Genomic DNA, 24,961 nt, shown 5'->3' with positions numbered 1-24,961 from the left:
CCTCTCTGCCCAGCGCCCCTTCAGTGAAGCGGCAGGAGGCGCTGCACAGAGAGGGGGAGAACTTTCCCCCTCTTGGTTTCCCGCTCTAAAACAAGGTGCTGTTTAAGGTGCGTTCAGGCGGCTACCTTGGAAGCCTGGAGAGCGAGAGGGGTCGGTGTGCACTGACCCCTCTCGCTCTCCAGGCTTCAGGTTCCTTTCGACCTGCTCTTTGGGGCTGGCAGGGGGAAGCCCACCACCAGCCCCAAAGAGCAGGTCGGGGAGCAGCGGAAAGCTTCTATTGCTTCTTTAGCCCCGCACGCGCTCTCCCAGCTGGAGAGGTGGCGCGCGGCTAAAGAGGCTCCTGCCATAGCTGCGTGTCACCTCTCCAGCCGGGAGAGGGTCGCGGGGGGTTTCTTTAGCCCCGCGCGTCACCTCTCCAGCCGGGAGAGGGTCGCGGGGCTATGGCGTCTTCGCTCCATAGGACGCACACACATTTCCCCTTCATTTTTGAAGGGGAAAAAGTGCGTCCTATAGAGCGAAAAATATGGTAAGTCTCAAGGCTTTAAATAGAAATACATATATCTAGTATCTAAAAAACTTCAGTTTAAGAGAAAAGTTAAGTTATTTCAGTTCATATTTGCGGGCTTAGGTAAAATTAAATTAACAAACAATGATTAGTGCTAACCACAGTTTCTTGGCATTATTCTTAACTTATTATAATGTATGTTTTATTTTTCATTTGCCAGACCTATACAAATGTATTGTCTTTCTTGTTTTTGTATAGAACAGCACTGCTCAGTTACCAGTTGAAGAGCTGGATAGAATTCAGGAATATCTTCAGAATACTGGATTAGCACTCAGGTAATGCATTAGTGATGCTTTATTCTTGCAATATGGAATGTGCCAATCTTTCAAAATGTATTTTGCATAGGTTTCCCCCCCGCCAACAAGAAGTAATTGCATTAAACATCTTCCTGTGAGAGAAAATCATAGTAGTTCTCCCCAAGCTTTGCTTAAACCAACTTTTTGTCCTCCACCCCAATCAACAGGGGGACATGGTTCCTTGTCCCTGTCATCTTTGAATTGTTCCAGTTATTAAAATGGCTGTAATATTGTGTATGCCTTCTGTGAAGTGCATACCCTCCAACATTTCTCTGATGAAAATAGGGACGTCCAATGCTATAATGGTAATTTTACCATTTATACCCCATGCATCTTTACTGGGTTGCCCCAGCCAATCTGGGCAGCTTCCAACATACACAATAAAACATTAAGCATTTAAAAAAACTTCCCTGTACAGGATTGCCTTCAGGTGGTTCAGCGGTCTGATAACTCCATACCCGTCAACATTTCTCCAATAAAAATAGGGACATCCTAAGGAAAAGTGGGACATTCTGGGATCAAATCAGAAAACAGGATGGCTTTTCTAAATCAGGGACATCCCTGGAAAATAGGGATACTTGGAGGGTCTGGAAATGGGATAACTGAACTTGTTTCCAAGTCCAGAAGATGGAACTCTCTTGCTTACCCTTAGGACTACCCCAGCGAGCATTGCCTGCCCAAGTGGGGATGGAAAAGCCCAATGCCCCCACAGTTCTCTTCTATAATATTCATTTAACATACAATTTTATCCTGATCCCATTTCTTCAGTATCAACTCCTCAACTCCAAACTATTTAGATTTTAGCTATGGATTGCTTACATACTACAGAATGCTTTTTAATTGTGTCTTATATTGTTAATCTTGGTAGCCCCCTGCTATTTTTTTGTAGCCAGTAGAACTAGAACAGCCTCATATTTGGCTCCTCCCCACTTAGACACAGCTCCCTTTATCAGAATCCATACCATTGGATTGCACCAGAGGGAGAAGTGAGATGTCGAGACACACTCCATTGGGTTGGTTGGAGCCAACTATCATATTGCTGCTCACCAAGCACTGACTATTCCCCTTTTTAATTTTGTAATAATACAAAAGAGTGTCCAAATTTGCTTATTGACCTATCCTCTCCTAGCTCCTTTTTTCTTTTGTATCTTGCCTCTTAGATTGTAAGCTTTTTATGAAATAGGTAAAGGTAAAGGGACCCCTGACCATTAGGTCCAGTCGTGGCCGACTCTGGGGTTGCAGCGCTCATCTCACTTTATTGGCCAAGGGAGCCGGCGTACAGCTTTCGGGTCATGTGGCCAGCATGACTAAGCCGCCGGTTGTGGCAAACCAGAGCAGCGCACAGAAACGCCATTTACCTTCCCACCAGAGTGGTACCTATTTATCTCCTTGTACTTTGACGTGCTTTCAAACTGCTAGGTTGGCAGGAGCAGGGACCGAGCAACGGGAGCTCACCCCATCGCGGGGATTCGAACCGCCAACCTTCTGATCGGCAAGCCCTAGGCTCTGTGGTTTAACCCACAGTGCCACCCGCGTCCCTTTTATGAAATACAAACTGCCTTTTCAAGAAGTTTGGAACAAGTGGGTATATAAATGTAGTAATTACAAAAATAGAATTGTTCTTACAGTTGGAGGAGGTTAAGTGTGTTTAGTAAACAAAGACTGAACTTTCTAGCTAGCATAATGAAGTAAGAAACCAAGAAGGCTCCATCAGACCTCCTTTCTTCTCCATTGTCATCTGGGGGCAGCCATTCCAGCAGTAGGAGAGCTGGAAAGCAGGGCTCACTCTATTGTCTCTGCTGCGTAGGCAACCCTGTAAGACCTCTCCTCTCCCTCAAGGGTCATCTGAGGGCAGCCACTCCATCAGGGGCCTCAGCAAAAGAGGTAGGAACAGAAGGCTCATTTCTCCACCTTTATTGGAGGCTCAGCTCTGTCAGGCACCTCCTGCCCCTGAACCATACTAGATAGTCAGCATAGGAACAATGGTTAGAAATTGGTGCCCGGTTTTTTATTTTCCTCTTCCCTCCCTGTCCCTTTTTTGTTGTGTGTAATTTTTTTTAAGATTGTAAGCCTGCAGGTGAAGACTGTCTGATTGTAAGCTGCTCTGGGAGCTTCTGGGATTGATGAGCAGAGTACAAATACTCTTTAAGTAAATAAAATAAATTCCAACACAAATTTATATTGGAAAATAGAACATTTATTTCCCAAACCTAATCTCTGACACAATACAAAGAGGCGGAACAAACATGTGAAAGTAGCAACCTCAATTTCTGCCTGTTTGTGTAGGGAAGAAGATAGTTAAATCATTTAGTTAAGTTGTCTTGAAGAGAAACTGTTAGAAGGAAAGAAAGTAAGGCCATGTTTGATGTGATTGGAAGAGGGTAAGCAAGGGCAAGCAAGCTATGTTACAGGTAAGAAAACATTTGAAGACATCAGGAAGTCTTGCCAGACTTAGGAAATGTAACATTTTATACAGTAGAAGCTTTAAAGAGAATTGCAGATTAAGCACTTGTGCATAGCTGATGGTGTAAAATAGGGTAGTAACAAAAGGGATTAATTGTACATGTCAAAATGTGTAAACCATTAATTGGTTAGTGTTGCTTTAAAACGGAATAATCTAATGTAATGAAGGGGAGGGTTTGATGATTTAATGCTACTATATTTAGGTGTGTACTGCGTTTAATTCCTTTGTAGAGACTTCCACATAAGGGTTTCCACTTTGCACATGCAATCAACAAATGCTAATGAATTCTTTATCTTGTTATTGACCTCCAGTGAGGGAACCTTCAGATTAACCTGCCTACATCCATCATAGCTCTAACTGTCCCATTTTCCCTGGAGAGGGAAGAGGCGATACCCGTGCACATCGGTGGAGCGCATATGAGTGCACCATGCCCCATTATGCCCCCGTTCTGCCGCCTTCTGGGTCCAAAAGGATCTGCACTTTGGCGATCGTGCATCAGTTGGATGCACCTAAGGTGGTTGCTGCCGGTAACAGCAAAGCTCTTTCTTTTGGAAAATATTTTTGTTGTATTTTTGTACAGTAATTCAAAAACTAGTTGGGAAGAGTGCTCAAGGATATAGAGCCTTTGTGTTCTCCTCTGCAATTCCTTCTGCAGATTGAGCTACCTTGAACAGAACTCTAGGGCACACTGAGTCTATTGCCTCTCATTAGGAAGAAGGTTTGAGCCTGCTAACATATTTTACTTCCTGCGTTTTAAGCACATCCTGCTTTTTAAAAATCATCTATGGAAGGTTGTGCTTAATTTATCAAGTGAACCATATGTCCTGTACTGTTGAAATTGTTCACATTTATCCACTGGAGATGTGACCAGAATGTTTTTGTCTCTCTTAGACTCTGCTTAATCTGGTTGCATTTCTTTTTTCCAGACACCAAAGGCTCTACTCACTCCTGGATAGGTTTCGTCTTACTGTAGCACCAGAAACAAGTAGCCCATCATCTTTGGTTACGTCACACCCACTAGATGGGGAGAGCCAGCCTGCTCTGGAAACTGTAATTCCAGATAAAGTAAGGGCGTAGATTATTGTTGTAGATTTACTGTAATTATAATTTTATTTTAAATGTACAGGTAACACTTTTCAGTCTAATAAACTTAGCAAATAGATGTACATTTTCTGTTCTGAATGCTAGAGATTGGTTAAAAGCAAGAATCTGTGTGTGTTGTTCAAACATTAGGGCTTTGCACAGCAATTTCATAATTCCTGCTTCCATATTATAGAGCAATTGTATTCAGAGACACTTAGCATGTTAAAATGTTCCTTTTAGACATGCTGTCCTTAAAAGTGGGCCTAATTAATTTTTAATTGATCATTTTTGGCAAGTGCTCATCAAAATAGGATGCCTAGAATCAAATACAGTATTCTAAATAAGGACAAAATAGATAGGTCTTGGTTTCCACACCCACCCACACCCACCTTAAAATGCTAAGAATGTGATGCTTTTGTTGTTTGTGGGGAAATGGTTTCGTTCGAGCTACAGAAAGCAGTCAGAAATGTGTGAATTCCTGTGCATTAAAAAAGTATGTCTCCGTCTAGAAAAAGATGGGGTTTTGCTGTAGAATGATTGACCTCTCACCTTCTCAATAGCTGACATACAGTCGTAGTAGAGAGTGCAGGAGGAGGGTGGACTCAAGAGGACAAAATGGTGACTCTGATATGGTTAGAGGAACTGCTAAGACCTGGTTAGACTGTGGAAGTCTCTCCTGAAAGTGTCAAAGGCAGTGTCTTTTCTAGCACATGCATCCCTAGATTCCATCCAGGACAGTTTCCCGGTGGTCATTGCAGTGGTGTGCAGATACCTGTGAGCCTGTCATTGGAAGGCTGAGCTCCTATCTTGGAAAAAACTCTCCCGGCCAACTGACGGAGCAGGCAGCACCTTAGTCAGGGCAAAAGGAAGCTTCACGCAGCAGTTTTTCATCTTGTGACCTACCTTGGTGGCATAAGTGGACCTTTTTGCATCGCAAGACAAGAACCAAGTGAATCAGACTTTTAAAGGGTTATCAGAGCATTGTAGCACCGCTTGCCCTGTTTGTGCTGACAAAATTCTGATAGGGTCCATATGTCTGGTGAACTGCTACTTGCTCAGAATTGCCATTCTCTTCTTAGTCTGGCATTTGAGGCTTCTGTTGGTCACCCATGATGGTTGTCTTGGATGCTGTGTGAAAGAGGAAGGGTGGAGTCAGTCCCCTCACCAATAATTTAGGATTGTATTATCAGGTAAATACAACCTTGGTGGTAGCAAGCACATAAGTATGCATATGATTTCAACTTTTGAGTCCTTTTTAGAAGCTTGATTTAAAGCAAGATAGTTTTATCTCTTTTGTTTTTAAGTATGTGTAGTTGATTGACACTCTTTTCTTGAAAGGACTGGTATGTGTCACTAGTGAGTTCACAATGCTACACGAAGTCAGCCTCGGCTCTGTTAGAAGGTGCAGAGTTGGTGAATCGGCTTCCTCAACCCGAACTGAGTTCTTTTATGCTACATAAGGTAATTAGTTTGCTTTCATTACAAAATAAAGGGGGATTTAATGTATACTTATATGAATCGGCTTTCCTTTTTCAAAATAATCCAAACAAAAATACAATTCCAAGTCTAAAAATATGATTGAAAGCAAAAGTAACATGCCACATATCTTCTTTTTTTAATGCAGCTATTTTAGAACATAATAAACTCAATAAAATATACTTTGTGTTAGATGTTAAGGGTGGAAGAAAGCCCTGAGAAAACTGTTCAGTAGTTTGTTTTAGATTTCACTGGTATTGTATCCCTCCCAGATGCTCAGTTTGACACCATTATGATACCATTTATAAAACATCACATTTCTAACAGTGAGAAATTTTCTGCAGACAAACATAGTAGTAAAATCATTTCCACTCCATATCAGTGTTCCCAACAGTGGATGTGCTGCCTAGTTTTGGTCAGCCCTTCTGGCTCCTCCTCCTTCTCCTCCTGCAGTCCAGCCTCCCCTCTTGGCAAGTTGATGCCCTCCCTCCGTTGCTTAGGATTCCCTGTGCGGCATGGATAGGAAATGCCAAGCGGCCAGTGAGGGTGCCTCCCCAGCTCCTAAAGGCAGCAGATCCCCCCAGCTGCATCCTCCTGCTCCTCATCTGACAGCAACTGCCCCCCTAGCCTCTCAAGCCTGTTGGGACCACGGGGCTCATGGTGGTTGGCCACTGTGAGAACGGGGTGCTAGATTAGATCATGACCCTCTGGGTCCCTTCCACCTCTACAATTCTGTTACTGTATGACCGCTCACCTAATCCAGTAGGCTATTCCTACACACCCCTTCACAACAAGGATTTGATGTGTAAGCTTCATAATAGAATATGTATTTTTAAAATATCCAAGCTAAATTAATTTGGGGAGCTGAGCCTTCATTTCAGGGAAAGACTCTCCTCCCTGAAGGCAGTAACCCGTTGGGTGCGCTTCATGTATGGCCGTGTCATTTATCATGACCGTATCCGGATCAGCGACCATGCCTTATACCGGAATGACGGGGTGCATCTATCAGGTCTGGGGAATGATATTTGGTTAGATAGTGTCAGCAATAGCATCTGGGATTGGTTGCAGCCGTGAGGGTATTGGCGGCGAGCCTTTAGGCTCGGGTGGCGGTTAGGCATTGGAATAATGTGTTGTGGTGTGTTGAAGGGCTAGGTGTGGCCATCGCCTATGCCTTCAATTTTGGGGTATTCCGTTAAAGGAATCTGGCGGTCGTGTGTTCTGTCCGATGCCTGCTTGGCGGGAGGCCATAGCACGACCCTCGGTGACATCAGGGGGGAGCCTATAGTTGGATTAGCATCAACAGGCTCCACCTACTGGTGAATAAACCCACTTGCTTTAGAGATCCAATGCCTAAGCCAATACCTTTTCCACTGCTGTAATCAATAAAGTTGTGGCCTTTTCCTTATATCATGTGTCCTTGTGTATTCATTTCGCATCGCGGGGGTCGGGTCCTCAAACCACAATAGATGGTTACCTTCTTTTTTTAGAATCCAGACACATGAAATCTTTTATCAAATATCCATGTTTTTTCTCTCTTGTTTAAATAAAAACTTTGGACGTTTTAAAATCTTCATTAAAATTATTACTAAGGCTAAGTAAGGGCATGCTTACTTGGAATTAAGTCACTGTGACTTTATTAGTATGCAGCTTTGTGACTAATAGGCTGCCCTGAGCAATAGCTAATTAGTAAATTGTTTAAAAGGAGCAAAGGTTACACATTTGCCATCTTGTTAAATGGAATTTTAATAAATTATATCATGTATCTTACAAATATAGAAACATCCGTAGATTTCATTCTATATGCCATTTATTTTTACTTATGTAAATCAAACTCAGTTGGAGCACTGAAGCTGTGTCTCCCTTCTGCGCGCGCGCGCACACACACACACACACACACACACAGCACACCATTACATACAATTGTGGCTTGATGTAAATTCTGATGAAGTGCTTGCCGCTATTATGAGGTGCATTAAGCTTATGCATTAAGCTCAAGCCTATATGTACCGTATTTTTCGCTCGGTAACACGCACCTGACCATAACACGCACATAGTTTTTAGAGGAGGAAAACAAGAAAAAAAAATTCTGAATGAAATAGTGGATGTATCATTTTTGTGCTTCATGCTGTGGCCACAGACATGTGATTTGACAGTGAGTTTGGGGTAGCCCAACGCAAAGATCCTGAGAATCCATGTGGATCTGTGCTTTGTAACCACGTTTTTGCACCATTGCAGCCCCAGGCAACAGTGGGTGCGTGATTTTTTTGGTGCAGGCTGTAGCCATGGACATGCTATGTGATCTGATGGTGAATTTGGGGTGACCCAATGCAAAGATCCTGAGGATCCATGTGGATCTGTGCTTTGTAACCACGTTTTTGCACCATTGCAGCCCCAGGCAACAGTGGGTGCGTGATTTTTTTGGTGCAGGCTGTAGCCATGGACATGCTATGTGATCTGATGGTGAATTTGGGGTGACCCAATGCAAAGATCCTGAGGATCCATGTGGATCTGTGCTTTGTAACCACGTTTTTGCACCATTGCAGCCCCAGGCAACAGTGGGTACGTGATTTTTTTGGTGCAGGCTGTAGCCATGGATATGCTATGTGATCTGATGGTGAATTTGGGGTGACCCTATGCAAAGATCCTGAGGATCCATGTGGATCTGTGCTTTGTAACCACGTTTTTGCACCATTGCAGCCCTGTTTTTGCATCAGATCATTGCTATGTGATCTGATGGTGAATTTGGGGTGACCCAATGCAAAGATCCTGAGGATCCATGTGGATCCATGCTTTGTAACCACGTTTTAAGTGGGGAGGGAAGGAAAAACATAGAAGGGACAAGGAGCACCGAGAGGGGTGTGCGGAGAAGCAGCTGGCTAAAATTCAGGAGAGGGGTTTTACCGGAGGGAGGAAAGGAAGGCAAAAGTTCCCCCCACGCACCCACCCAAGCCAGCCAGCTCTCTCTCTCTCCCCCACCTGCATGTTGCAGCACCGGAGCACGAGAGGAATTAGAAGGAAGGACGCTCTGCTTTCCCCTCTGCTTGCCTGGAGGGGAGGGGTTTTCTCTGCTCTTTGTTCCCTTTGAGCAAACACAGTAACAAACAGAAGCGGGTGGGCAGTAAGACCCTGAGGCAGAATGCAGGAAAGCAGCAGCTTCCTCTTTTCAAGGCTTCCCTTCTCCAGACGATTGATATTTGCCTGATTTTTGCCTTCACTCGCGCCTGTCGGCTCCAGGGACCACACATTCGCTCAATAAGACGCACAGACATTTCCCCTTACTTTTTAGGAGAAAAAATGTGCGTGTTATAGAGGGAAAAATACGGTATACAATCTAAATACGTTGTGAGTTTTTTGCATCAGACATAATTACTCGTGCTTTCAGAGTGTTGTGATAATCTAGTCTTGCACTAGGTGTCCTCCATTTTGTGGATGTACTTTGGGCCAAAAGGCCTAGACATCTGTCTGTTGTATCTCAACTTGACAGGAACCGATAATGTAAAATTTTCAACAATTTATTTCAATTCCAACCTGACTGACAATCGTTACATAACCAGGCTAGCACTTTAAATCATATAGGCTTGTTAGAATTTCTAGTTTTCTTTTTCTGTGTGAAAATGTTTTTTTGTCAACCTTTTCTCCATCATTTGTTCTTACAGGACTTCAACCTAAGCCTTCTAGCTCCATGTTTAAGTCTTGGCATGCATGAAATCTCCAAAAATCAGAAGAGCCTTTTTGAAGCTACCCGTTGGGTAACTCTCAGTCATGTGACAGCTATCGTACAAAAGCTTCCCACCAGTCATCAGGTTTTTCAGCCATTGCAGCCAAATGAAACGTCAGCATACTGGAAGAAGTTGAGCGATATTTTTGGTAATAGAAGTAGAGAGTATTTACTTTTATAAAACAGTTGGCTATATTGCAGCATTCTCACAACTAAATCTGTACAGTAGCAAGTACCCCCAGTAAACTTTTCCTGCCCCGTCAAATCAATAAGCCATGTGAGATCAGCCTGCAGAAAGCTGAGGACTGTTTTCCTAGCAGGTTATATGGAGAAAGGAAATGGAAGTGAGACCATACTAGTATGAGACCACCAGCATTTATTTTGCATCTTTAGTGAGGTCAAAGGATGATGAGTTGATCCTATTTCTGTTGAGCCAGTGTCATGAATTCCCACACTTCTGCCTGGAATTTACATGACTTCACAGAAACGTTCTTTCCATGCTGGTTCATGTACTCCTGAGCAGAGCCATGAGAAGGAATTGTTTTTGTGTTTTCAGTACATACCTCCTCAGAAGAAAGCCACAAGCTATCCCAGTTGGCCTGATTCTGGCACCCCAGTTTCCCTGCCCAAAGTAGTGAAATATCTTTTCAGGTGGGAGGCTTCTGAGTGGGGCCTGTGTTGCCCACATAACTCCAGCATAGTTTTTAGCTACATGGAAGCTCATTTGCCGTCTATCTGCTGTAGTGTCGGTGAGTCCTGAAGGACCCACCTTTTGAGGGACCTCATATAGACTGGAGGACCTCATACCTAGCATGAGACCCATGTCGTTTTGACACATCATCTCACTAGTCTGTAAAAAGAATAGAGAAACGTGATGCAGGTTCATGACACAAACTCTTGTAGGCATCACAATAGGAGACCTGTGCCTACAACTCTCATTAGGCAAGCTTGAAATTGGAAAATGAGAAATTCAATGGGAGAAGGAGGAAGAAGCATCCGAATTAATAAGAAATCACACATCATTAAGGAAGGCAAGAATTCACTTGCAAAGTATTTTAAGCATAACATTTATTAAGTTAAATAAGGTTATATATAAGGGCTGTCAACTTTTATTGAATGCCACAGCTTCTCTGCCTGTAACAACTAGTTAATTGGGCAACCTTAGGGGGTTATGTTTGTTCCCGTATTCCACATTCATCCCAGATGATTTCTGCACATGCTATGGAATACCCATGAGATATTTTTCCCCTGTGCCCCTCAGTTTTAAAGTTTGATATTTGCAGATAACATTTTTAATGATATGTCCTTACTATGCAGGAGACCCAGGGATGTATCAATCTACAATGGTCTTGTCTCGTGCTTTAAGTCAGCACCTGGTGTTACTTTCCAAACTGCCACCCTCTCTTCGCATTCCACCTGACAAAGAAAGTGACATTCTGAAGTTTGTTGTGATGTTACTAGAGGTAAGGCCACAAATGTAGCAAATGTAATATTGCTTATCAGATGTGTGTGTCATCACAATCTTTACTATAAAATCATCTAAGGTAATAATTCTAGTGGTTTTTGATTTTGGGAGTTTTATCTGCCATACTTCTATTGAGATGGCATATGTGGAAACTGTTTGAAAGTACCGTATTTTTGCCCTATAGGACGCACTTTTCCCCCTCCAAAAATGAAGGGGAAATGTGTGTGCGTCCTATGGGGTGAATGCAGGCTTTCGCTGAAGCCTGGAGAGCAAGGGGGTTGGTGCGCACCGACCCCTCTCACTCTCCAGGCTTCGCGCAGCTCTCCACAAGCCTTGGGAGCCCGCGCCGGGCTCCCACGGCTTCCGGAGAGTTACCTGCATGCTGAAGCCTGGGCGCGCTGAGCTCAGCGCGCCCACGCTTCAAGCTTTGCGCAGCTCTCCGCAAGCCGCAGAGAGTTGCCTGTTCTGGGTTCGGGGAAAGCTCGGGTTTCCCCAGCCCCGCGCCTGGGGGGGGGAAAAATAATTTCCCCCCCCCTTATTTCCCCCCCAAAAAACTAGGTGCGCCTTATGGGACTGTGCGTCCTATAGGGCGAAAAATACGGTATGTTACAGATGTGAGCACCTGCAACACCTGTTTGGAAAGTGAATATGGTGGCATCAACCTTTCTGTAGCCTTTTCCTGTAGTTTGGAATGGGTTATATCTATTATTTTCCTAATTAGGAGGGAGAGACAACATGCATATTACTACAGGAATAAAATATTATGTAGTGTATTTAGGATGCATTGACTGGGGACTTGTCTACACCTACCACTGGAGGTGCCACCCACAAGTTGCACAGTCTCCCACCACTTCAGTGGCAGCAAGGGCAGAATCAGCTGGGGTGGCCAAATAGCACCAAGCCCCCTGGGATTCAAATAGGCAGAAGGAACCAGCAGTACTCACCTGAAGGGTGTTTCTGTGTGGGTGTCAGGATGGATCCGTGGCCACACTCTTATCTGCAGGCTGCCAGTCACCATAAAAGTCGCTCCACTGGCTCTGGGGTACCAGGGCCAACCTTTCTCTCTTTGTTGTGTTGCTTTGGCCCCTTGTTCTGGGTGTAATGCGAAGTTTGAACCAGGAGCTTTGCCAAGAAACAGAAACTGGAGCAAACAGGAAGCCTTCCTCTTTTAGCGGTAGGGAGAGAAACTTCCCACACGGATTCATCCTAACAACCATAGAGAAACACCCTTCAGTTAAGTACCAATGGTCCCATCTCATCTCATATTGTTTTTATTCCTTAGATACTTTCTTGGCATTTGATACATAAGAATATTCCACTAAGTATTGATCTTCAGACTGTGTTAGATTGCTGCTGTCTGGCATTACAACAACCTAATTTATGGAACCTGCTGGCATCAGTGGCGTATGTGACACATGCCTGCTCTGTAATCAACTGTATCAGATTCATCATAGAAGCAGGTGAGTTGCCTGATGGAGTAATATGGGATGCTCCTTCAATCAAAGGGCCCCATCCCAGAATCTTGTATCGTCCTAATACCTTTACAAGTTTCACCCTGGGAGCTGCTCTGTGCATTGTGTTTGTTTTATTTTATTCACTCAATTTACATGCAGCGGTACCTCTGGATACGAACGGAATCTGTTCCGGATCCCCGTTCACATCCTGAAGCGAACGTAACCCACATCTGCGCATGCGCGGGTCGCTGCTTCCGCCCATGCGCGTGACGCCATTTTGACCGTCTGCGCATATGCAAGCGGCGAAATCCGGAGGTAACGCGTTCCGTTACTTCCGGGTTGCCGCGGAACACAACCCGAAAGCGCTCAACCTGAAGCATATTTAACCCGAGGTATGACTGTACTGCCTTTCATCCAAAGATCATACGGTGGTTTACAGCATAAAACACAAAATAAAAAACACGAAATACAATCCCAAGTGCGTGTATCATCTTGTGCCCCTGCCTACTTACCTGTGAAGTTCTCAGTGTACAAAAATCCATGATATCAAATAGCTTCAACAAAATGTCATCAGTTTGTGCAATTCTGTCTTACAAAACTAAGAGTATTTTTGTTCAGCTTGCAATTCAAATACTTGTCCAATAATTCTACTTCAGGGGAATTAAAGCAGTGTTTCCCAAACTTTTTTGGGCAACGGCACACCTGTTTACTGAAAAAAAATCTCGCGGCACACCACCATTAAAGCCCCGCCCCGTGACGTCAGCGCGCAGCGTCACGCCGGGAGGGACGCACGAAAGTGAAAGTTTTTTCCCTCCCCCCTCAGTCCCTCGCTCGGAATTCAGCTCGTTTGGGGCATCGCTCCGGCTGCTCCCTCTCCCGCCGCGCAGGAGCGATGCCTCTCTCTGGCTCTCCCTCCGCGCAGGCTGAGGGAGGGAGGGAGGTGCGCGTGTGACCCGTCTCTGCTGGGAGACCAAACCCAGCGAGGCAGAGTCGCGCGGAGGCGCCCAGGCAGCGCTGCCGGCTGCGAGGAGGAGCACCAGGCAGCAGCAGGAGGCGCGGCCTCTCCTCGCCGCCGCCGCCCCGCCTCTCGCCACCCGACTCGCCCGCCTCCCTCCAGGCATCTCGCGGCACACCAGCCGATGTCTCACGGCACACTCGTGTGCTGCGGAACACCGGTTGGGAAACACTGAATTAAAGATTAGTGTTGAGAAATGCTTGGTGTGTCTCTAATACAGTGGCAGTTGAACCTGGAAGTCAGCTTCTTAGTCCAGAAAGGAAGAAGAACATTACAAAACCTGCAAGTGAGAATGAAGTAGATCCACAAAGAGAAAGTAAGGAGTTTAAAGATTCAAATGTGCATATAATAGTGTTTTAATTTAACTAGTATAAACTTTTACTCACTTTTGTTGTTTTAAATCTTTAGCATGCTTTTTATCTTTGTACCATTCCTTATATATAGTTCCACATTTACTACTTTTGTTTAAATATTTGCCCGTTTCATTTGCATATTCTGTTGCGACTTTATCAAGGCAAAGATTAGATGTAATGTTAAAAGTGTGACTGCATTTAATGTATCTTTTTAAGCTTTCAAAGTAGCAGGGCCTGTGAGGCATGATAATGGCATCTCTGGGCGAATGGTGTTCATCAGAGCCCACATTGGTGGAGCAACCCACTTTCCCTATGTGTTATGATCTCAGGGACTAATTTTCCCTCTTTGAGCTGTTGCCTTGGAGGAAGAATTGGAAGAAATTTCCCTCCAAGCTGGCTACAGTGGTATCCCACTTCCCCAGAAGTTCTGGCTCAGGAGCAGCTGTTCTGCCAGCAGTGCTCCAGCTTGAAGAGATTTCAGTGCTATCCTCAGGCTGCTAAAACAGGCAAGGTGCTTTAACCAAAGCATCTTTTCTCATTGTGGAGTGAAGCTAATCACAATCTTATTGAATAATAATAATAATAATAATAATAATAATAATAATTTATTTGTACCCCGCCCATCTGGCTGGGTTTCCCCAGCCACTCTGGGCGGCTTCCATAGAAACCTAAAAACACTAAAATATCATACATATCATACAAAAACTTCCCTGAACAGGGCTGCCTTAAGATGTCTTCTGAATGTCAGGTAGTTGTTTATCGTTTTGACATCTGATGGGAGGGTGTTCCACAGGGCGGGCGCCACTACCGAAAAGGCCCTCTACCTGGTTCCCTGTAGCTTTGCTTCTCGCAATGAGGGAACCGCCAGAAGGCCCTCGGTGCTGGACCTCAGCGTCCGGGCAGAACGATGGGGGTGGTGACGTTCCTTCAGGTATACTGGGCCGAGGCCGTTTAGGGCTTTAAAGGTCAACACCAGCACTTTGAATTGTGCTCGGAAACGTACTGGGAGCCAATGTAGGTCTTTCAAGACCTACATTGAAGGCCCAGTATTCCTAAAATACTGGTTCCAAAAATTGCTCTAGCTCAAGGCTTCCACAGAACTGCCTGGTCTGAATGCCTTGACTAAAACCTTCCATCTACTAAACGCTGCAGTACCAGATCCTGTTTCTACCAGATCCTGTTTCTACCCCACCCACCCACAGTCAGCTATTAATTTGAAAGTAAGAAAACGACACATTATATGGATTTACACATTTAACATCACATCTACGTTGCCCTTCAGAATAGTTTTAATTGATACTGCTCTTCCTGGTTTTTTGGATAATTGTTCAGTATGCACCATTTTTTATGGCTTGCCAGATGAAGCCTGTTAATGTGTTTTGTCAAGATAGCTGTTCTGACACCATAGAGTTCTAGGGATAGATTGGAGCAATTTTGAATTTAGTATGTTTGCATGTATTGGAGTATTCTGTACTGAACTTTTGTATTCTTTCCCAATTCAAGAATTTGAGTATATTGCAACGACTTGTGAAATAGTAGCAGAGTTGGTGGAATGTTTGCAATCTGTCTTGGCTTTGGGGCACAAGAAAAATAGCCACATTTCAGCATTCCTCACCCCTGTTCTTAAGAACATCATCATCAGCTTGTCAAGACTGCCCATAGTAAACAGCTATGCAAGAGTTCCCCCACTGGTATGTGTTTAACTGCTAAAGTTGATGTTGAAAATTATTGCTGATCATACTGTCATTTTTTTTCTTGATTTTTACTAGGTACCTTTTTCTCACAGTAAATTATATAAGTATGTAAATTACACGTTTTCATGCCTAAAGGCCCCTATTGAAAATTTGGTGGTGGTCTTATGAGAATCCCTTCTAATAGGTTAAGAGCAGGAGTGTCATTTTTGGACATCGGTTCTTAGCTTCTTACACATGCAAAGAAGTCAACATGTCTTCTCTGTCGCCCTCTATGGTTGTTGACAAATCAGAGGGTCCTAGCTTAAAGACAAGAACCTGATGTTCTTAATGTTTGTGGAAAGGTAGGTGTCAGGGAACTGCCATCAGAGCATCAGGTGGTGGAGGGACTCAGGCAGGATGAAAGAGACTCAACTGCTGAAGCAGGGACCAGCAGGGGGAGGAGTGGGTCTCTGAGGGAATGCGAGCAGGAGGGAGGGCTCAGGGAGGCTTCCAGCGAGAACAGTGGTGAGGTATCGGAGTCTCCCATAGGGAGACCCATACCTCGCAGGAAACTGTCACGCCGTGAGTCCAGGAGACGCGTTTCCGTTAAGGAACTTCTTTGCTGGAAACGCTTCCGCAGACAGCCACTGTCGGACTCTACTAGTGACTAGAGCAGACATGTCTGAGGAGCTCCGTCACACACGGAGGTTTGTGGGGGCGCACAAACTCTGAGGGAGCGCGTTTTCACGCACAAGCAGCTAATCAAACCCTCACAGCAGTCCGACAGTCTTTGTACGCTGCCTGTGCAAGAGAAGGCATCATGAGCGAACCAACCGGAACCGGAGGAGCAGGGGCTGGAGCTGGTCCAAGCTTGGAAGATAGATACCGAGCGTTGGAGGTTCAACTGGCCCTGCAGACGGCGAGGCTGGAGGAGAGAAGGGCTCAGGATGCAGACAAGAAGGGGAGAGCCACTCAATTCCCCAGAAAGGTACCAGGATTGGTGCAGAAATTTGGGGGGGACCCCAAGGACTACCATGCTTTTAGGACAGAGATGCAATATGCCCTTAATGTGCAGTTCGATGAGTTCCCTGATGAGGAATCGCGAGTTGCTTTTGTAATTGGGCATCTTGAGAAAGGGGCTAGAGACTGGGTTCGACCCCTAATGGCAACGCACAATGACATACTAAAGGACACAATGAAGTTCTTTCGTGCAATGGATATCATGTTTTCCAGCGATATTGAGGAAGGGGTGGTGCGCAGACAGCTAATGGCTTGTAAGCAGGGGAGTCGATCTGTCCGTGAATATTGGACTGAGTTTACCATGCTGATTCACAGATTGAGTTGGGATTTATCGGCGGCACCCGTTCAAATGCTATTTGAAGAAGGTCTTTCTTCGGGGGTGAAAGACGAGCTGGCACGGAGCCCCAGGGCGGAGTCTATGGATCAGCTGACCAAATCTGCGCTGACCATAGGAGCGCGGCAGGAGGCAAGAGCCTTGGAGAGGCGGGAAGGGAGAGGGGAACGTTGGAAGGAGTTCCGCATTCCAGACATTCCTGAGCCAGCTTTCCCGCCGGCAGAGCCGATGGAAATCGGAACAGCGCGCGCGCGCGCATTTTCAAAAACCAGCGAGGGAGCTAAGAAGGAGGGAAAGGGCCCCCGGAAATGCTATCTCTGCCAACAGCCAGGCCACTTTGCCAGAGTCTGCCCCCAGAGGAAGGAATGGCAAGGGATGGTGGGAGCTGTTGAGGGGGGAGAAGAAGGGGGAGCGGAGCAGGTAAAAGCCAACGCCTGGTTGCCACAATTGGGGCACTGCAGCCAGGCCAAAGAGCAGTGAAAGTGCCCGTGCCAGAAGCTCCTCGACCTGCTCTAGTGATTGAAGTGTCGCTAGAGCTGCAGAATGGGCATCCCCTAAAAATAAAGGCGCTATTGGACTCAGGCAGCTCCTGCAATTTTATGAGCAAGGAGTTTGCTGCTGAACACCAGATACAGACCATCCCTTTAAGCAACCCCCTGCAGGTGACCACGATTGATGGCAGGGAGTTGTTGGGAGGAGGAGTCCGCTTGCAGACTGTCCCAATGATAATGAGGGTGGCAAGGCACACAGAACTGATAGCGTTTAATGTGGCCACCCTGGGAGGCGCTCCCATTATTTTGGGAATGAGCTGGCTAGCTCTACATGATCCGCTGGTTGGCTGGCATCAAAGAGTGGTGTCCTTTGGTTCAGCACATTGCCTAGAACACTGCAAAGGGGAGAAGGGTTCAGTAGGGGCCCAAGCCACCCTAGCAGGGACTGAAGTAATGGGGAAGGTGAAGGTACCACCACAGTATGCAGATCTCAGCGACGTGTTCAGCGAGAAGGAAGCTGACCAACTACCACCTCATAGACCCTTTGATTGTCAGATCAATTTACTCCCTGGAGCACAGCTTCCCGTGGGCAAGTTGTATGCCATGTCAGACAGGGAAATGCAGGAGTTGCGAGGGTTCATTGACAAGAACCTGAAGAGAGGCTTCATCAGAGAGTCCAAAGCAGCAGGGGGGAGCCCAGTGTTCTTTGTGGACAAAAAAAATGCGGACAAGCCGAGACTTGTATGTGATTTTAGGCGGCTGAATGCAGTGACTGAACCGGTGGCGTTCCCTATGCCCAGAATTGATGATATTTTGACCATGGTGAGGAAGGGAAAGATTTTCACAAAGCTGGATCTAAGGGGGGCGTACAACCTGATACGCATAAGGAAAGGGGATGAATGGAAAACCACCATGTTTACCCCTTTGGGGGCGTTTGAATACCTCGTTATGCCATTTGGATTACAAGCAGGCTCCGCGTGTTTTCAATCTTTTATGAACCACGTGCTGGGCCCTTTGCTCTACAAGAATTGCGTTGCCTTTCTAGATGATGTGTTGGTGTATTCTGAGAATGAGGAGCAACATGTGAGAGACGTCAGAGAAGTGTTGAGCAGACTGCAAGCCAACAGGCTGTGGGTCAAACTGGAGAAGTGTCGGTTCCATACCAAGGAGGTGGAATTCCTGGGGTACCGCCTGTCAGACAAGGGATTGGCCATGGATCCCGGCAAGGTACAGGCAGTGCTGGAATGGAAAACACCCAAAACCAAGAAGGATGTGCAGAGGTTCCTAGGGTTTGGAAACTTTTATCGTAAGTTCATCCGCAACTTCGCCCATCTGACGGCGCCCATCACTGACTGTCTCAGCAGTAAGAAGAAGTTTGTATGGACGGCGGAGGCGGAGCGAGCGTTTGAGGAACTGAAAAGGGCCTTCGCCTCTGAAGAACAACTTCTGCATGTGGATTTACGAAAGAAGCTAAGGGTTGAAACAGACGCATCTGACAGAGCCATAGGGGCGGTGCTTCTTCTGCAGCCGGGGAAGGAGGAGTCGGAGTGGCGTCCGTGTGCCTTCTTCTCGCGGAAGCTGAACAAATCCGAGAGGAACTACACGGTGTACGACCGAGAACTGCTTGCTATTCATGAGGCGTTCCGGAGATGGAGGCATCTGCTAGTTGGTGCACAACATAAAGTGCAAGTGTGCACGGACCATAAAAATCTAGAGTACTGGAGAACGGCGCGAGTGCTCAACCAAAGGCAGTTGAGATGGGCCCAAGAGTTCTCCAAATTTAACTTTGAGATTTGTTATGTGCCAGGCCCAGAGAATGTTAGGGCGGACGCTCTCTCACGCAAACCTGAATATTTGGAGGGGGAGGGAGCACCCGAAGAAACCCATATCATTCCAGAGGACCGCTGGGTGTGTGGGGCGACTTTGGTGGGGCAAAGGGAATTGGTAGAGGGTACGGTGCAGGATGCATACGCCCAGGGGAAACTCAGGGATCTCAGAGGGGAGGAAGACAAACCCGGTGGTTTTGAGGAGAGAAATGGGGCATTGTATTATAAGGGAGCGTTATATATACCTGAAGGGGAATTGAGGGAGAAAGTACTCAAGCAGCTGCACGATAGCCCCACAGCAGGGCACTTTGGGCAACACAAAACCATGTGGCTGGTTACCAGGGAATTTTGGTGGCCCAAGGTCAGGGAAGATGTGCGGGAGTATGTGAGAGGGTGTGAACAATGCCAAAGAGCCAAGGGGGAGAGGCAGGCGCCGGCTGGTTTATTAGAACCACTGCCCACACCTGAGAGACCGTGGGAAGCAGTGGCAATAGATTTCATGACTGATCTGCCAAGGTCTAGAGGGAAAACAGCCATCATGGTTGTAGTAGACCTGTTAACTAAAATGGCCCACTTCATAGCCTGCTCACATGCGGTTACAGCAGAAGAAACCGCCAAATTGTTTGTAGAGAATGTGTTTAGGTTGCATGGCGCCCCCTTGAGGGTGGTTTCAGACCGAGGGAAACAATTTACTTCCAGGTTCTGGAGGAAGCTCATGAGCTTACTGCATGTAGAGGTTAATTTCTCGACGGCCCGTCATCCTGAAACCAACGGGCAGGCGGAAAGAGCAAATGGGGTTCTCCAACAATATTTGAGGTGTTATGTTAATGACAGAGAGAATGATTGGGTGGAGAAGCTGGCGTTGGCAGAATTTGCCTACAACAATGCAGAGAACGTGTCCACGGGGATGAGCCCCTTTTTGGCTAATCACGGGTGCCATCCCAGAGCCTTCCCAGGGGGGGAGGGGGAGAACTGGAGCGTTCCAGCTGCGGAACAGTTCGTGGAAGAAATGGAAGCGATCCATCGCCAGCTCCAACTCAACTTAAACAGGGCTAAGGAGGAATATAAGAGGCAAGCAGACAAAAACAGAAGGGAAGGTGAAAGCATCAGGGTGGGGGACCAGGTGTGGCTGTCAACCCAAGGGTTGCCATTCAAAGGAGGTTGTAAGAAATTAAGACCCAAAAGGCTGGGTCCGTTTGAAGTCATACAGCAGGTCAATCCAGTGGCTTTCAGGCTCCGGTTACCGAACCACATGAAGCTGCACCCAGTTTTTCACAGGTCGTTGCTGTCACCGTATAGAGGAGACAGTGAGGGGAGGGTCACTAGGGGACCAGCAATGGAGGAGAAGGAACACAGCTACCATGTAGCGGAGATCCTCGATTCCAGGTGGAAGGGAGATCAAGTAGAGTATTTGGTAATGTGGGAAGGGGAACCGGAGTCGGAAAACACCTGGGTTAGGGCAGAGGATGTCAATGACGAGGTTTTAATAGAGACTTTTCATCAGAGGTTCCCACGTAAACCTCAGCCTGTAGCGAGGTTCCGAAGGGAATACTTTGCCACCACCGACGAGGAAGAGGAGTTGGAGGGGTTCCCAGATTCTGAAGAGGAGGAGGATTCAGCTGGCCAGGACGACGATCGATGGAGAGAATTGTTCGAGACGTCAGAAGATGAGGAAGATTCGTTTCGGGGTTTTAGCCCTTCACCTCCCAGGGGGGAGGAATTGGGAGGGGGTGAGGGGGGCCCTGGAGGGGAGGTGGATGTCAGGGAACTGCCATCAGAGCATCAGGTGGTGGAGGGACTCAGGCAGGATGAAAGAGACTCAACTGCTGAAGCAGGGACCAGCAGGGGGAGGAGTGGGTCTCTGAGGGAATGCGAGCAGGAGGGAGGGCTCAGGGAGGCTTCCAGCGAGAACAGTGGTGAGGTATCGGAGTCTCCCATAGGGAGACCCATACCTCGCAGGAAACTGTCACGCCGTGAGTCCAGGAGACGCGTTTCCGTTAAGGAACTTCTTTGCTGGAAACGCTTCCGCAGACAGCCACTGTCGGACTCTACTAGTGACTAGAGCAGACATGTCTGAGGAGCTCCGTCACACACGGAGGTTTGTGGGGGCGCACAAACTCTGAGGGAGCGCGTTTTCACGCACAAGCAGCTAATCAAACCCTCACAGTAGGGCTCCAAACTGCAAGATATTTATATTTCTTTATGTCTCCATATTGTCCAGGTCTGGAAACTGGGTTGGTCTCCAAAGCCCACAGGTGATTTTGGCACAAATTTCCCAGAAATACCAGTAGAATTTCTTCAGGAGAGAGAAGTATTCAAGGAGTTTATCTATCGAATTAACACATTGGGTAGGTAGATAAACTGAGCTGAATATATAAGTTGTAGTTTAGTCTTTATTACTTTAAAACACTGTACATGGTGAACTAACGTTATTTTAAACTGTTTAATACAAAGTAAGCCTTGGTAGTGAGTGGGTGACCTTGAGGTACCTAGTATTTTGAAGTCAGAGGCAAAGGCCTTTTCGATTTGCTGATCTGCTACACTGAACACTGCAGTATGTGGCATACCTCATTAGGTCAGATTCTGAATATAGGACATGGCTTATCAGTTTTCAGAATTGAGATCCCCTTTCCTGCATATCGAAAATAAACTTAAACTTCATAGAATCTGAAGGAACATTTTCAAATATAAATATGTATTTTGTGTTGTCATTATGCAACACTGCAGAATAAGTTACTTTTGCAATTTAAACCAACTTTCCACTTGGAAAGAAGAGTTCATTCCCACATGCTTACAAAAATGTAGGTGGGGAGAGGGAAAATCTTTAGCCTCCAATATGAATGCACAGGTTAGAGTGTGAGCATGGATAGAATTTTTACATTTTTCATTGGTGTTTTTTTAATGGGGCATATTTATAATCATAAAATGACAAAACCAGCATTCCACAGCAGAAAGCAGGCCAGAGTCCTGTGTGGATGGAATGTTGGGGTGTGGGAATGTTGTAGGTTCTCACATGGATAAAACTATGATTTCAAGGAAAGAATTTCTAGAACTGGCCAAAATATGCAATTATGGTTGCAGAATGCAAGTTTTATATGTTAATTCTACACATAAACTCTGTGTGTCATAAGGAGTCTTTACAGGTTGTTAGTTATCAGTATCTTCCCCACCCCTGGCAGGTAAACATACTATGTTTTCAGAGATTTCTAAAACTTCTTTTGTTAATAAAATAAAAATGCAGCTGTGGAACCTATACTTTGGTGTAATTCTCTATCCTTTGAAGTGGTAAACATCAGTGCTTCGGATCTTCCCACAGGGTGGACAAACCGCATGCAGTTTGAAGAGACATGGGCTACTCTTCTCGGTGTTCTTGTAACTCAGCCAATTGTATTGGACCAAGAGGAAAGCCAGCAAGAGGTAAAGTAACCCAGTGAATGGTTTTATTTTGTCAGTTCCACCTCTATATTGTTGCCAATTTGGATTTTCCAGTAACATGACTGGAATAGATGGGCCTGTGTACAAAAGGAGACAGAGCCCCCAAGGGAAACTGAATAGAACATACAAATTGTCCTATGAAGAGTTTTTTACACATTTCTGCTCTTTAGTTGCAAATTGGAGCTCTGCCAAGAAGAAAGTTGTAAAGGGACCCCTGACCATTAGGTCCAGTCATGGCCGACTCTGGGGTTGCGGTGCTCATCTCGCTTTACTGGCTGAGGGAGCCTGCCTACAGCTTCCAGGTCATGTGGCCAGCATGACTAAGCCGCTTCTGGTGAACCAGAGCAGCGCACGGAAACGCCATTTACCTTCCCGCCGGAGCGGTACCTATTTATCTACTTGCACTTTGATGTGCTTTTGAACTGCTAGGTTGGCAGGAGCAGGGACCGAGCAACGGGAGCTCACCCCGTCCCGGGGATTCAAACCGCCAACCTTCTGATCGGCAAGCCCTAGGCTCTGTGGTTTAAAGAAAGTTGTAATCCTAGCTTATTAGGTATGAAACAATGCTTCATTGCAGGTTTTTCTTTACTTACACTCATAACTTTGGCTTCATGTGTTCATTTTTTCAGGAAGATACAGAGAGGACACAAATAAATGTTCTAGCTGTTCAAGCCATAACATCCTTGGTGTTGAGTGCCATGACAATACCACTTGCAGGCAATCCAGCTGTTAGCTGCCTGGAGCAGCAACCTCGAAACAAAGCTTTAAAAGCTCTGGACACAAGGTACTTCTCTTCATGCTTGTCTGCAGTGATGCTTATCCCAACTTTTCTTTCCCTGAATTCTTTTCAGGTTTTTTTAAAAATTAGTTTTTCATACCAATGTACAAAATACAGCAGTACAATATAGAACATAGCATTCTGTAGTGCTGGGGTGGCACATCCTATTTCACCACTTGAGACAAAACAGGAAGTGCTGCTACTGACATTGGCACCAATCTCTAGTTAGCTCTTGCATAATTTTCGCAAAATTTGACTGGAAATCAGTGCCAGTGTAGTTTCTTCACAGGTGGCAGGGATATGCTGGATGCCCGCAGAGGCACCGCCTCAGGGGCTTCTGCCACCTAAGGCAATGGCTTCATAGAATCATAGAATCATAGAGTTGGAAGAGACCACAAGGGCCATCGAGTCCAACCCCCTGCCAAGCAGGAAACACCACCAGAGCACTCCTGACATATGGTTGTCAAGCCTCTGCTTAAAGACCTCCAAAGAAGGAGACTCCACCACACTCCTTGGCAGCAAATTCCACTGTCAAACAGCTCTTACTGTCAGGAGGTTCTTCCTAATGTTTAGGTGGAATCTTCTTTCTTGTAGTTTGGATCCATTGCTCCGTGTCCGCTTCTCTGGAGCAGCAGAAAACAACCTTTCTCCCTCCTCTATGTGACATCCTTTTATATATTTGAACATGGCTATCATATCACCCCTTAACCTCCTCTTCTCCAGGCTAAACATGCCCAGCTCCCTTAGCCGTTCCTCATAAGGCATCGTTTCCAGGCCTTTGACCATTTTGGTTGCCCTCCTCTGGACACATTCCAGTTTGTCAGTGTCCTTCTTGAACTGACGGGGCTTCACCCCGCCAAAGAGCTGGCCCTGCCCTGGGTAATACTTGGTGGCGAACGCACACATATATATTCACCCAGGAGGCCAAGGAAGCACCCACTGACTCCCATGATCACCAGTAAAGGCAGGTAAATAAATGTGTGGGAATGCCATGCCAGCTCCTCCACCCCTTTTACACACAGGAAAAGCAAGAATCCTAAAGGCCTCCTGGGTCCAGCACAAGACATGAACTTTCCTCCTCCAGTGTAGCAAAGAAACAAAAACTGGCCAGGCAGGACGGAGTTGATTTGCATTTTAAATTAGTTGATATGCCTTTTTTCCAGAAGTGAATCCTGTTATAAAAATAAAAGCTGATACAGTAGTCTTTTTATTAGTGAAGATTTCCTGACTGTAGAAGATGTTTTAGTCATTTATGATTATTTCTGCTGAACTTCAGGTTTGGGAGAAAATTAAATGTCATAAGAGGAATTGTAGAACAAGAAATCCAAGAAATGGCGTCCAAAAGAGACAACATTGCCACCCACCACTTGTACCAAGCCTGGGATCCTGTTCCGTCTCTTTCTCCTTCTGCTACAGGTACATATCCAATGGCTGCTTATGCAGAAGTTCTACAGTTTTTGAAATAGAAACAGAAAGTAACCTTAGGTTACTTGCTGTGGAAGTATTCTTCAGACT

The 24,961-nt window shown here is 45.9% G+C and overlaps 1 protein-coding gene across 2 annotated transcripts in view; it reads left to right on the top strand.

The window, feature by feature from the left end:
- Positions 1-24,961, top strand: part of HTT (huntingtin) — a 115,731-nt gene that overhangs the window by 70,167 nt on the left and 20,603 nt on the right. For both annotated transcript variants that reach the window (XM_081207544.1, XM_081207543.1), the window contains 12 exons: positions 764-840; positions 4,252-4,390; positions 5,747-5,869; positions 9,541-9,751; positions 10,920-11,065; positions 12,350-12,527; positions 13,757-13,852; positions 15,393-15,580; positions 21,455-21,581; positions 22,550-22,650; positions 23,298-23,452; positions 24,723-24,862. In XM_081207544.1, the coding sequence (XP_081063670.1) occupies positions 764-840; positions 4,252-4,390; positions 5,747-5,869; positions 9,541-9,751; positions 10,920-11,065; positions 12,350-12,527; positions 13,757-13,852; positions 15,393-15,580; positions 21,455-21,581; positions 22,550-22,650; positions 23,298-23,452; positions 24,723-24,862 (1,681 nt within the window). The remainder of the gene's footprint in view (positions 1-763; positions 841-4,251; positions 4,391-5,746; positions 5,870-9,540; positions 9,752-10,919; positions 11,066-12,349; positions 12,528-13,756; positions 13,853-15,392; positions 15,581-21,454; positions 21,582-22,549; positions 22,651-23,297; positions 23,453-24,722; positions 24,863-24,961) is intronic.

This window comes from Podarcis bocagei (genome assembly GCF_964188305.1).
Source record: "Podarcis bocagei genome assembly, chromosome: 9".
In the NCBI taxonomy this organism is placed as follows: domain Eukaryota; kingdom Metazoa; phylum Chordata; class Lepidosauria; order Squamata; family Lacertidae; genus Podarcis; species Podarcis bocagei.
Note: the sequence above shows the minus strand (reverse complement) of the source record. Positions and strands in the feature narration are given on the sequence as shown.